The sequence below is a fragment of the Micropterus dolomieu genome, linkage group LG10, assembly GCF_021292245.1.
Source record: "Micropterus dolomieu isolate WLL.071019.BEF.003 ecotype Adirondacks linkage group LG10, ASM2129224v1, whole genome shotgun sequence".
In the NCBI taxonomy this organism is placed as follows: Eukaryota; Metazoa; Chordata; class Actinopteri; order Centrarchiformes; family Centrarchidae; genus Micropterus; species Micropterus dolomieu.
This window is the reverse complement of record NC_060159.1, coordinates 4,485,651-4,499,353: the sequence shown is the minus strand read 5'-3', so window position 1 is coordinate 4,499,353 and position 13,703 is coordinate 4,485,651. Positions and strand designations below refer to the sequence as shown.

At 40.4% G+C, this 13,703-nt stretch overlaps 1 protein-coding gene across 1 annotated transcript; it reads right to left on the bottom strand.

Annotated features, from left to right (window-relative positions):
* Positions 1–3,906: 3,906 nt before the first annotated feature.
* On the bottom strand, positions 3,907–6,055 carry LOC123978078. Its single transcript, XM_046061210.1, has 2 exons — positions 5,254–6,055; positions 3,907–4,089 (listed from the first exon to the last, which is right to left on the bottom strand). The coding sequence occupies exons 1-2, from the start codon at positions 5,937–5,939 to the stop codon at positions 4,020–4,022; spliced, it is 756 nt and encodes a 251-aa protein (XP_045917166.1). The 5' UTR covers positions 5,940–6,055; the 3' UTR covers positions 3,907–4,019.
* Between the last annotated feature and the right edge of the window lie 7,648 nt (positions 6,056–13,703).

Here is a 13,703-nt window from a genome sequence, read left to right as displayed (position 1 = left end):
TGGAGTGATTTCATTCACGTTCAGACCTGCTTCGCCTAGAGGCGTTCCCATAGTGTCGTAACCGACGCAGTCTCTCGTTCCCCTTCTCGGGGAACCAGGGTTACATACGTAACCCGAGACGTTTTGTCGGGAGATGCAGTGACAGAAACCAGCGGTGAGAAAACTATAAATCGCTCTGACGTTAGAAGACACATTGGATATTTTACGAGCATGCCGATCAGGTAAAGCAACATTTACCACACCTTTTAGGGAGAGCCTCAGCTGTAAAGGAAAGAGGTGCGCTGGATTTATAAAATAAAACGAGTGTCGTTGTGAAACAGCACCCGTTTTATAATTGGTGGAAGCAGCTTCAAGCAACAGCTGCAGCAGTCTCTCTACACTGTTTCGACCTGACCTTTCTTTTCTCCGTGAGATGGAGGAATTTAGAAAGTTGTGTGGCGCTGCGTCAGGCCCACAGCTGTCGTGCATGATTTATGTGTAAAATTCATCCAGCCAGAGGGTCTGATCATAAACAGTTCACAGCACGCTGGTAATGCCAAGTCTCTGTTTGGAGTTATTAAGGAACACATGTTGAAGAGAACCAAGTGGAGGAAAAGAGAGAATTAACAGGTGTGCACTTAACATAAGGTTGCAATAACCTTTAACATAACTAGCATAACTGCTTCAACCATATGTCAAAAAATTTGCGCTGTTACCTCAATGCTAACATATAATAGGAATCTCTACATGCTAATGGAAACTAGCACTGTGATAGCCACAATACAATGTAAACATAAACTACACACATGTCACTTCACATGCTCAATATCCTCAACATACCAATGTGTCAGTGGCACAAGTGTCATAAATACTTACACACATACTGTAGGTTTCCTGTGCTCTGCGTGAAACAAAAATAACTGCTAACTTTACTGGCTTGATCTGCTGTTTCAGGACTCCACACTGGCTGGCTACAGCAATCCCAAAGGGTCAATACTCGGTGGTCTAAAAATACTACCACTAGGTGGAGACATTGCATGCCAAAAACGGTCTGTTTTTTGACTGCTGTACAGATGCAAATTAATTAACTGAGAATACAACTAACATCGGTCACTGATCAGTGTTCTTTCAAGACTATTAAGAGTTATCCTAACTGCAAAGTATTTGTAAAGACGTGTCTTAATTAGAGGAAAGTTTTTATCAATAGAATAATGTGAAGAAGAAACTGTATAATGATAATTTGAGGGATGCCTTGAATGGTCTCAATAAAATGATGGGTTGGGAGTTAGGAAGAGGTAAATGTTTCCCTCAAATACTACAGTTTTGCTGTAGATTTGATTGTGGGCATAATGACATTGTTTGTGATAACCTTTGCAATAATATTGCTGACCATACACCTTTTATACTTACTTTTGAAAGTGAGGTAGCAGCCAACCTAGTAAGGATAACACCAAACTAGGCCCCAAGCCCTGATGGTCTAAGGGGGTGGGTAATTAAAATCTGTTCTCACTAAACTCATTAACTCGTTAAGTTCAGAAGTTGCTTGATCAACATTCAGTGCCACAGCAGTGGAAATTATCCACAATTATTCCTTCAATTTGCTTGCAGGTGTGGGTGGAGCAACTCTTACATTAGTTAACACACTTACCAAACAGATGCAGATGTCTAAAAGTTTTGCAAGGGTTTTGTTTTGGGATTTTAGTTCAGCCTTTAACCATGGAACCACATTTTTATTACAGAGGCTCTTTGACCTTGGTGTAAAAGGCTGGTTTATTTTATGGATTAAAGACTTTATTTTCCAGTGGCCTGTCTGTAAATGACATTATTTCGGAGCAACTTTTATGTTTTAAACACAGGTGCATCCCAGGGCTATGTCTTGCATGCCATCTTTACTAATGAGATACAGATCCAACATTATAGCAGTGTGAAGGCAGGTGAAGAGAAGAAGTTAAAGAAATAGGTAGGGAGCGAACAAGGGATGTGGAGGGCCCCATGCTGTGTTTGCCTTAGGCTCCAAAATGACTAAATCTGCCCCTGCTAAATGACTGTTTAGCTATTGACTATATGACTATATAATCAATTGTCTGGAAAGACTGGTAACATTTTATATATATATATTAAATATAACATTTCTTTAACCAATGACCCATTACAGTTTTCCTACTATTCAAACAGATCTGTGTGATGATGACATCTCACTTGCTCTGCATAATGCTTTAGTCCACCTTGAACAGAAAAATATTTACGTGAGACCCTTATTTTAGATTTTGATCCCTGCCATCTTCTGTCCAAATGCAAATTGCAAAATACGCATTTATAAATACAAGAGAGAGGTAGTCAGTTGTCAAAGCATAATGAAATGACGAAATTAAACATATAAAGGCAAAGTTAATGAGCTCCTAAAAATAAAAATGTAGGGAAAGCAGTGATGACATTAGTCAGTCAAATTAACTGAAGCAAGCAAAACTGTATTTATATAGCACATATTATTCCACAGTATGCTGCACAGAGCATAAGCTGCCATGGAAGTTGTAAAGATAAAACATTAGATTTAAGTAAACACAATTGAAACATACACGAATAATACATGTGAGTTAAAAACATTAGGAAAGTTGGAATAATAATAAATAAATAAAATAAGACCAGCAACTGACCAGTAAACATGAATAAGACATGAATTAAAACCATAAGAATAAATACAAATAATCATAAGTCATGTGAGTTTAAACCAATGAAATAAGTAAGAATAAAATAGTTTATTAGTTAAGACCGGCAAACCCAGACGACAGGCGATAGCATTGGCGCACACCTAACATGATTAATGTGGGAAGTTCCAGCGGCTTGAAGCATGAACGCTGAAGCAGTTTTACTGGTTTTCACGGAGACCTGGGGAATAACCAGACTGCCTGTGCAGATGAACTGATGGGTCTAGCTGGTTCACAGCTCATGCATGCCGTCAAGATACTGAGGTGGATGTTACAACATTTACTCTCGGCCTTTCTGCAGCCCGTTGCTTCATCTTTATCAATTCACCCATCAGCCAAGAACTTTTACTTTTATCAGACAACACTCTGATTTTGACTAGAGCAATATCATCTGAAATTAGCATTTCAGTGGGCAAGACACTCGAAGGAAGTATACTGACCAGAAGTAAGTTGCCTGCATTAAAACATATCAGACATATCTGGACATTGAGACTACATCATGACATAACTGTGTTTGTTTACAAGTAAACTCCACAGGGGACCTTGTAAAAGGAGCTCTCCACCAGGTTTAAGTTACAGTTTGACAAACATGAAGTCTGCCTTACAAACTGGGGGTGTGGAATGTGAAAGATTGGCATTTGCCAGGAAAGCAAAGTCAAACAAATAACACAGTCCACTGGGTGTTCTGAACATTTCCATAAACATAAACATTTTCAAAAAAGACATGATGAGACTGGCTTTGGGTAGATTTTTTTCTTTTATTGGGACACAGTCAAGGTAGAAAACATGGTTGACAGAGATAGAAAGCTAGTACAAACCGTACAAACACAAAATGGAATACATACAAGAAAAGTCCATCTGATGTAAATTAAAGGCGTACTCTTTGATTTTGGTATAGCAGCCAATAGCAACAACAAATCCCAAATTTTTCTCCCAGCTCTGAGGTTCAACAGTGAGTAGAAAGGAAATTTGCTGATTTGGTTGTGCCAATGGCTGCTATAACAAAATGTGTACATGTATCTTTAATTTAAAACAAATTCAGGGTAGTTTCTAGATTCAACAGTCAGTACAAATTAACTGTACCCTTCTAAAACTGATACAGACAAATTCTGACAGTGTTTTCATAAGTCAATCAGAGAAAAGAGTTCAGATCTTTAACTCTTGAATTAATATTTTAAATGTATCTAAAACCTTGGGATAAACCTCTTAAATCAGGAAACCAAAGAAAAGAGAAAACTGCTAAACCTCAGAATCCTGTTAATCCATAATCCCGTGCTGCATTCCCTTCCCACCTCGTATTTCACTTTAGAAACCCTGGCCAATCACAGCTGGCCTCTAGGCTGTTGTCACAGTGGCACATGGATCCAAATGGGTGTCATCTCCTGTCATCAGAGGGCTGCCCGGCCTATAGGAGAGCAAGACAGGAGTGGGAAAGGAGTTTTAGTGCCTAAATGGATTATGTGAGCTAGCAGGCCGTGGAGCTCACCTAACTACAGGGGTGGAGAGGTGGAGTATGAGGGCTAATCCCATCTGGATTAGCCCTCATGAAATGGGCTGTGTGGCTCATGAAATGGGCTGTGTGGCTGTAGGTTTGAATTAGAGTTTAACTGTTTGAAAAACAGTCTGCTGGTGTCACAACACTATGTTGTTATGTACTGTGAACTCTACCCGGATATAAATCTTACACTTTAGAACTGTTATAAACAAAAGAAATAAGAATCAAACGACCCATCGACGCTATGAAGGACTGGATTAATGTAATTTGAAAACAGGGCCAAAATATATAAGAGATCTCATTTCGGGCTTTGGACATTAAATTCTTAACAGAAAGCCGACTTTACCAGTTGGCTTGTGGAATTTGAAATATGGGAAGTGTCTAATAAAAAGATACTATAAAGTAGCATTTTGGGAAGTGTTGGATCCATTGCTTTTGGAGTTTGACCCATACGAGGGACTAAAATCTTCTGTATTGATTTTGACAGTTAAAAAAAAATGTCTCTGCAAGTTCCTGCTTCACCTTAATGTAAGTGCAATACTACATAGATGGAGTATCAGTTGAAGTTATATTGCCTTTGTTAACAATGAACCTTAGTGTTGGAAAGTCGAAGAAAAAAAGGCAATTTAATAACATGGTGTGCAGCTAATTGACATGTAGCAAATATGAGATTTGCTAAAATTGGAATTTGACAGTGCAATTAGTCCATTGTTGACAACAGTGCAGTGTGACAATAAGCATGTGCATGCTGTCTAATGCTTAGTACTGGATATAGTTTTATTTTCTCACAACATAAATTGAAGGCATAGGTCGGCCATTGAACCAATGATTTTTCAAATAGCCAGCATTACGTGATTTATGATTCAATTCCAATAACAAGATGCCTTGTTTAACAACTCACAGAATTTGATTTAAAAGGACATGTTACAGTATAGGTTATCAAAAAAATGTAAGCACTATACAAAGAAAGTAGGACATCTGTTGTAGTGCATACAGGTATATAAACCAGTGTGGTATCAGATCTGAAAGACCAGCAAGGTTTGCCTACACCCACAACTTTGTGATATTACTTACCTATATGTTGTGGTAACCGGATGTCTCCCCTTGGCCTGGCTAGAGGCTGAAGTGTCATCTTTGGGAAATTCTGAATGGGAAGTCAAACTAGGCCTCTGTTCTGATTGTGTACGACGGGTAGAGTTGTCTGTCCCTCTCATGGGTAGCCTGCCTCGGGAGGCCTCGCCCCATGGTCTGGGAAGTACAGAACTTCCAGAGGAGATGCAGTTCTGAGATTTCTGTGATTCGTTTAGACAGAAGACTGAACGGGCATCGCGGAAGGACACAGATGGAATGATCTCTTCAGTGTTGTCTGTGGTACGTGTCACCGTTCTTGGAGAACCTGGGCGAGATGAGGGCCTAGAGGTGGTCTGAGGTCTGAACGCAGGAGGGCTTGGAAATCTTTGTCGCACAGTGGGACAACATGGCGGTAGGCGGACTCTAGAGACCGGCGGTGCTGTTACAGGCAGGCTGCAAGAGGACATCTCACCCTCATAAAATTCATTGCTTCCACATCTTTGGCCCATTCTGGCTTGAAGGGGTGAAGGTCCGCTGCCGCTTAACTCATTAATATTTCTCTTGTCAGGACATTCTGTTGCATTGTGCAGGTGAATTATCTTACGTGCCTGTTGGTAAAGACAGTGAGCCTTCTCCATATCTGGATCCTGATCATTTTCTGGTTGCTGTTCTGCATCTTGGGCCCCCATAACAGCGTCCTGCCTGACAGGACAGGCCGGCAAGATTCTGATTGATCTTTGCCTCACACTGGCTCGGTTTGGCAGCACTTCCACATTCTGTATGGATGCCTTCAGGCGCTGGGAGACTGCAGTGTTTTGATTTATCATTGGGAATCTCTGAACTGAATCTTCCTGTGACCTTTCCACATTTCCCGGTATTCTTTCAGTCCTCTGGAAGGAAATGTCGAGCAGAACCTCTGGGGGTGGAGGTGGTAGGTTATCTACATCCAGGTCATCCTTACTGTCAGGCCAGCTGTTGTTATTATTGTTGCCACTGATGACTGAACCCCCCTCATTACCATTTAGTGTTTCAGATAACAGAAGGATGTCACTTTTCCTGGGCCTCCTGATATGAGGTGGAATATTGGCAAGGCTCTGCCCTGGTCTACCATCAACCCCTTGGCTAAAGGTATTTATCAGCCTTCTGACAGAGTGGCGCTTGGGTGGTTGGGGTACCAAACTTGGTAATGGGCCTTTTTGTGCACCTGCTGATCCACTTATTGAATGTCGTCTTAGTGCAGCTCTATACAGGTTATGATGAGGCCCTGCTAACTCTTTGTATCCTCGGATTTCAGCCATCTTTTTCATTCGCTCATCCAAGTCCCTCTGACTCTTTTGTAGCTCCATTATGTTTACACATGTGTTGGTTGAATAGTGTTCTGGTTTGGTTGCTGTGACAGCAGTCAGGGGTCGTTTGACTGTAGGCTGCCAATCCTGCATGTTATTTTCACGCTTGTAGAGAAGAGGTTGACTGGGGTCTGGTGGGGAAGAGTTCGACCTCTTCCTTTCAGGCCTGTCACCTTCGTCCTCCTCATACTCTTCATCGTCATCATCATCGTCCTCCTCGTCCTCTTCATCATCTTCATTATGACCTACCAGGTTGGGTAAATTACTGGGCAGAGTATCAATTGCACCACGAATGTTGATTCCAGACCCACAACTTCCAGATCCAGCACTCCCTCTGTGGCGGCGGTGCCTCTCAGACCCTGTCAGACTCTCATTTTCACCCCCGATACCGCTGTCTTCACTGTGCAGTGCCGAATCCTCTGGGTTAGACTTCCTCATGGCAGCCCCCTCTACCCGTGCCAGAACTTGAGCCAACCTCCGCTCCGCTGCCTGCTTGGACTGCAGCTTCTCAAACAGCAGCTTGGAAAGGGAGGAAAAATACTCCACTGCCTCCCCAAGTGTGGTGTCACTAAGTGTATGGACTGAGCCCCCCACGAGTGCCATTTTCTCTGTTGAATGCCGCAGCAGTTGCTGTAACAGATCTAGGGGTGGATCATGGGGGCTGGTTGTCGCAGTGATAGGTTTAGTTTGCATTACAGCTGGGCCCATCATCCCAGAAGGCAAGGCCATGTAGTCCCCATGCTCCTTCAACATCAGCTCCCCCTCCTCAGCCATCTCCTCTAGAGCCTGATTGATCTCCTCAAAGCGCAACACAAAAGCAGACATTATGGGCTGGAGGGACAACTGCGTCTGGGCGGCCTGGTCCAGTAGGCCCAACAGGGTCTCATATTTGGAGATGTTTGGGTTTAGAAAGGCATAGGCTGCCTGGTGAGCTCTCACCATATGTGGCGGGAAGTCCACCTTTGCTTGGATAATAGAGGACTTCTGTTTTTCAGAGGACCTTCTCTTGACTTTATTTTTCTTTTTTTTCGCTGTCTTTTTAATCTTAACTGTTTGTACAACCTCATCAGCTATTTCTTGGGGAATCCCATTCACCTCTGTTTCTTTAATGTCCTCTGCGTTTTGGGCAGCTGTTGTGTTGGAAGCCAACTGAGACCATTCAGTCTCTTTCGCAGGATGTTCATCAGCGGGTAGTGGAAGTTCATTTTCCCTTTTGTCAGTCTTCAAACATTCGCTGTCCTCTACAGGTCTAGAATCAACACCATCCTGGGGTTTTTCAGCCTTTTGAGCTCCAGGTCCTGGCTTTGAAAATAATTTCTCTTTGGATGGAGCGCACCCCATTTTTGCATTCAAACAGGATTCAAGAAAAACTTTCGCTGAAGAAAAAATTGTCAGGACAAAAAGTTACAGCTAAAGTGTAAATCCATTGGTAGAGATCTTTGTAGTTGGTTAAAAAAGGTCTTCTAGAATCCTCCAACAATGGCTTTTACTTTATGCTTTCTCCTCAGAATTTTGTCGTCAAACAGTCGGGAAAGCCACCTGTCGAGTGAACTGACTACCTACCAGGGCTTGAAATGGTAAGGAGCTGAGAGGATAAGATGGATTGGGGGGTTTCTTCCCTCTCTCTCCTTCTTCAGCATGCACAGATGGTCACGTTAAGTGCATCAACACACACACACACACACACACACACACACACACACACACAGAGGCATTTGCATTAAGACTTTAAGCTCATCAGGTTAATCAGAGCCAAGTTTGTCAGGTGGTGTTTTTAGCTTCATCCACTGTGCTGTTGGTAAAGTTTACATGTGTTGGGTTCACTCAAGAGATAAACAACTCTGTTTGTTTTAGACTGCCAGAAGATTGCCAGAAATGTTGAGATTTACTATATATATATATATATGTGTGTGTGTGTGTGTAATTTTACTTTACTGTAAATAAAGACAAGTAAAATATAATGTTTTGACTTTTGCATTATGGTGTCCTTAAATTATTCTCCCACCCAGCCACATCTGCACACACACACACACACACACACACACGCACACACACACACACACACACACACACACACACACACACACACTTGTGTTAATTAGTCTTGAATGACTAATCTGTGTGTGTTGTCTCCACCTCAGCTACACACAAGCAATTCTTGAGAATTCTCAGAGAAAGTCAGCGCAGCAGGACTACACCAGCTCTGCCAGTCAAGGACCATGAAGAAAAGTTAGCATCCATCTCAACAAAATGCTGATAGTAAATGGTGCTGTAATCCAGCCAACTTGAAAATACCAAACATTCTATATCAGGAACAGCATGACTCAGATCAGATAAAGATATTTCTTAGAGGGGTTAATTGATGTAACAGGAATGGTAAGGAAGGTCTAGCTTGGAGTCATTAGCTGACCCCACAAGCGGGTGTTCACCATCAGCTCTAGTTCTTTGCCTCTGTAACTGTCCTTGTTAGGGTGATGACAGTCAGACCTATAAGGGAGAGACAGTAGCTCAGGCACCATGCAATAGGTGTTTTGGGTATCTTACAAGGTTAAATCATACAAGAATGTTTACAAGACCTTCCTGGCTCCACAGATGAGAGTGCAACTCATGGATAGTATGTGATTCCTTTGTGACAGCATTTGAATTTAAACACCAGGCAGATTGGGTGTTCAGGTTAAGATGACTTAAGAGGGAAAACCTACAGACACAGTCACACATAGAAACATAAAAAAGACCACAAGATGTTATCCTTCAGATTTGGCTTTGGCATTTCATGTGTTCTCACATTGTCCGTTGGCACACGGCGATATAAGTCTTCATCAGTCTCTGAAACTTCTTCATCACACCTGAACTTGGCTCACATATTTCTAAGTCTTCCTGAAAAAACACATATTGTAGTGATGTCCAGTACACACATCACTTCTTGGTATGGAATCAACACAATAAGACAATGCTTTGTTTGAAATGTGATGAAACATTTGCATTGATTTTATTGTATATATAATTAAACTATGTTTATAGTTTACGGGGAAAAAACTCTTTGCTCAGGCATAGTGTCTAAAATCTCAAATACTCAAAAACTGTTAAATAAATGAACACATTCTGAATCAAAATGTGAGCTAAGGTAACTTGGTATAGTACAACTCTGTAGTTTTGCTGTGTCAAATATTTATATTAAAAATTCTGCAACACAAATGTACATTTACAGTAATCATGTCACAGTTATCATCTGGATCTTCATGACAGTTAAGATATGTTTTTCTTATAGTCTTTTCATTTATTGGAGATGTGTTGCTGTTGGTTTAAACTAAATCTAATTCTGAAAACTGTATTTGATTATCAGAGCAAGGCTCACAGCTTATCAGTGATTTACACATCATGCAGCAGATACGTTTATTTTTGCGAACATATTCTTACATGTAACCAGGAGTGGACTGGTAATCTGGGATACCGGGCAAACTTATTATTATTGGCTTATAATGCATCCTCCAATTAGTGTATAGACTTAAGGAGGTTAGACAACTGAAAACATTTTGCCAAAGCATAAATTGAAAACTCTGTTGAGTAAGACTCATCAGAAGAGTTGAGCGCCCTGGGCATACACTGCACGACTTTGGAAATCTTGTTGTTTTATTCCAAATCCCATTGTCTGCGACGTAAAGCCAAAGCTCACGGTGTAGGTGTCCATTACTGTACGGTCCGATGGTCAGTGTAGAAAAGACATTCTATAGTCCTCTCCAGTGGCTTTCTGTATTTCCGTTGTGATTTTTGTATTTCCGTTATGGCTTTTGTATTCGTGTTGAGGTTTTTGTATTTGGCCTGAGACCTCAGGGCCACCATACATAACGCACGGACAGCGGCCCAATGGGTAATAAGACAATGTTCTGTTTGAAATTAAGTGTTTAATGCTCAAAATCTTCGGGGGGAGTAACCCCCAGACCCCCATAAACAATATGTTTTCTAAACAGTAAAAACATATATTCTTCTAAATAATAAAAACACATATTCTTGTCTTGACCCCAATGTTGTGCAATGTCAGGTCTCGTGGGTTATGTGTTTTGTCACACCCCTAATCTGAGACCTTACATGTCTTCACCACTTTTCAACACAAAGTGATGCCCTTGGGTAGGATGTGTGCCATGTCATAGTGACAATGACGATGATTTGTTGAATTAAGGTCAATTAGACCATAATTATAGCTTTACTTAAAGTCTCACATAGTTTCCTAATGGCTGAGGTGAGGTTATTTTGTCAGCATCGTGTTGGCTAATCCCACGCTGCTGTGAAAATGACTTGTAGGCTACTTGTACTTGAGTATGAATTGTGCACTCCATGGCCTCCTCAAGAAATGAGTGCGAATGATCACATTGATCCACTTGCAATGGTACAATTATCCACGGCAATTATCACTCAGCGGGTTTGGGGGAATATGACAGTAGGTACACGTTATATATGGAAGGATGGTGTTTGGTGAGTTGTGTCTGATCCATATTGGTGGGCCGTATGGGCCAAAAATGCCAGGGCCGATTTTTTGTCCCAGTCCAGCCTTGCATGTAACATATGTGTTGACAAAGTGAAAGTCAAGGTTAAGATAATATTTATTTAAATTAATATTAAAAGAAATCGACATGAGAGTGTTTAAATATTTCTGATTGTTTCCTATTTGTTGTTTCTTATACTCAATACACACATAACATTCCAACAGCATACAGGACCTGACAAAGTGAATGCATAGATAGGTAATTAAAAAAATGACTAACTTCATACAGATACACATGAACTTACCTAAACAACAGTAATTACTATTATAAAGTCTACATATCAAGATTCAAAAAAAACGATTTTGATTTGTTTAAAATTGCATTTTTAAATCAGCCAAGGCACATAAATCACAAAACATTTTATTTTTAAAGGAGCACAATTGTACTTTTCCACTGTATCTTGAGCTTCACCCTGAGGCACTGAAGGTCAAAAAAACTCAGATTCTGCTGCTTCCATTTTGACCTTTAAAAAAAAAGTCTGCTGAGTGCCTGCTTAGGAATGGCTGAAGTACTTAATTTACCTAAACATTTCAAAGAAGTATTTTAATACACTGTATCACTTGTCCGTCAGAGCTGCTGGATGCTTCACCAGACAGACAAAGCTGTCCTTTTAATCTCTGCTCCGACTCCTCAGTGTTCTGGTTTTCCATCTTCTCCTGACACCCTCCTGTAGAGGTAACTCCGAGGTGCAAGGTGCAATCCGAAGCTCACATTTTGGCTTTTGGATCCAATATAATTACACATAAGGGTCATCATATAATTTAAGCATTAGTGTAAGCTATTAAATGTATTATGTATGTATTATTAATTATTAAATGTAAGGACTGCCGTTGAGAGATTTGGGACACTGGCATTTTTCCTCAGAAGTAAAAAAAACAGTGATCGGCTGAGTTGAAGCACAAAGGGCTGGGCCAAACACTGTTTGTAGTGGCATCTACGGAAGCATGTCAAATATTTCAACTTTCTAAAAACGAGCTGTCATTACAAGCTGATGTTTATTGTCATTACAGGCTGATGTTTATTGTCATTACAAAGTGAATGTGTGACAGCAGGTGGATGAAGCCTGGGAGCGGGTGCCCTTTGTCTGGGGCCAAAATAAATACAGATATATTGGCTGAGCATGTAGGCCTACAAGAAGAATCAAAATGGTGCAACTCTGTCTTCTAGAAATTACATCTATCTACGAGAAATTTGTTTTGCCGATTACATTTTGCAGCTCTTAATTGCTCCCAGGTTGATGTTTGATGGGTTTTCTAGCCCAGGAAGTTCTAAGTTCTTGTACTGCACAGATGTTATAGGGTTCAGAAGTCAAAGTAAATTTATATTCAGGTTAGCAAAATAGTCTAGTTTGTCACCAAATTAATCATATTCATGCAACTTTTGCAACATCCACAACCCCCCTGAATGGCTCTTGCAACTAATATAATTTCAGGGAGATAGGTTTGGATGCCTGCATGTGTTCATTAAACTGGCATTGTAATGAACTACTTGTCTTGTAAAATATGAAAAGAGATCTAGAAAATCTCACTGATTCAGTCTCAGCCAACATCTCTCCACCTTTCAGTTTTCTAACTGATACTTGGTAAATGCTGCTGCTATGACTAAAAGTAAACTTTTAATTTTAAAATAAAGATTATTACAAGGGGTTCTTGTTAGCTGCTTCCTTCTGCAGGGTTTAAAAAACAAATGCAAATACATATACTGTATTTCTTTCCATTCAGTCTCGGCTGCCTTGTCCTCAGTTAACAGTGGCAACATTTGGTGATGACATAAGTTTGCCATGTCAGCTGAAATCAGCTGTGGATGTTGTCATGATAGTGGAGTGGAAGAGATCTGACCTGCAAGTTGAAATCGTCCATGTGTGGCATGCTGGTCAGGAGGACATTGAGGATGTAAAACATCCCTCTTACAGAGGAAGGACATCACTGTTCACTGACGAACTGAAGCACGGAAACATTTCAATGGAACTCTCCAAAGTACGACTCTCTGATGAGAGACAGTATGAATGCTACATTCCAGACCTGAAAAAACAAGTGTTTTTATAAGTTTGTTGTTTGTAAGTAGACAAAGTGTGTTTATAGTTTGGTGTAGGCTTGGCATCTGGTAAAGGATTTTGGTGGTAACAGCTTTCAGACATTGATGTTGAGAAATTAACTATAAACACAGTTATTTAGTGTTTTTTATGGTTATGAACATTTTATAATTTCACTATTTGTACTATTTATATTTATAACTTCATTTTTGTCAACATTTGGACATCTGATCCCAACAACGGCCATATAAAGTAGTTACACGGTAAAGGCTGATGCTGGTAACATAACAGCCCACTGAGGATTTAAGAAAGTAAACAATACTTAAATACATTAAAAAGATTAAAGCCACAGTTTCATAATCGTAGATCTCCTAAAAGTCTTGATTCTTGACAAAATGGGAGCTTTGGAGAGTTGCAAATTTAAGGTCCAGTGAAAAATTGTAGCCTAGGAAATGTAGATTTTCTGCAAGATACTTTTAATTTATCAGCTTTGCAATTGCACACATTTACAAAACTTAATTATTGACCAAAGAG

Excerpts from the sequence above, each read along its gene's own strand:
- LOC123978078 (XM_046061210.1), bottom strand. The coding sequence starts at position 5,939 with ATGGGGGCCCAAGATGCAGAACAGCAACCAGAAAATGATCAGGATCCA. Across the intron at positions 4,090-5,253 it reads CCGGTTACCACAACATATAG|GCCGGGCAGCCCTCTGATGA; the intron begins GTAAGTAATATC and ends GCTCTCCTATAG.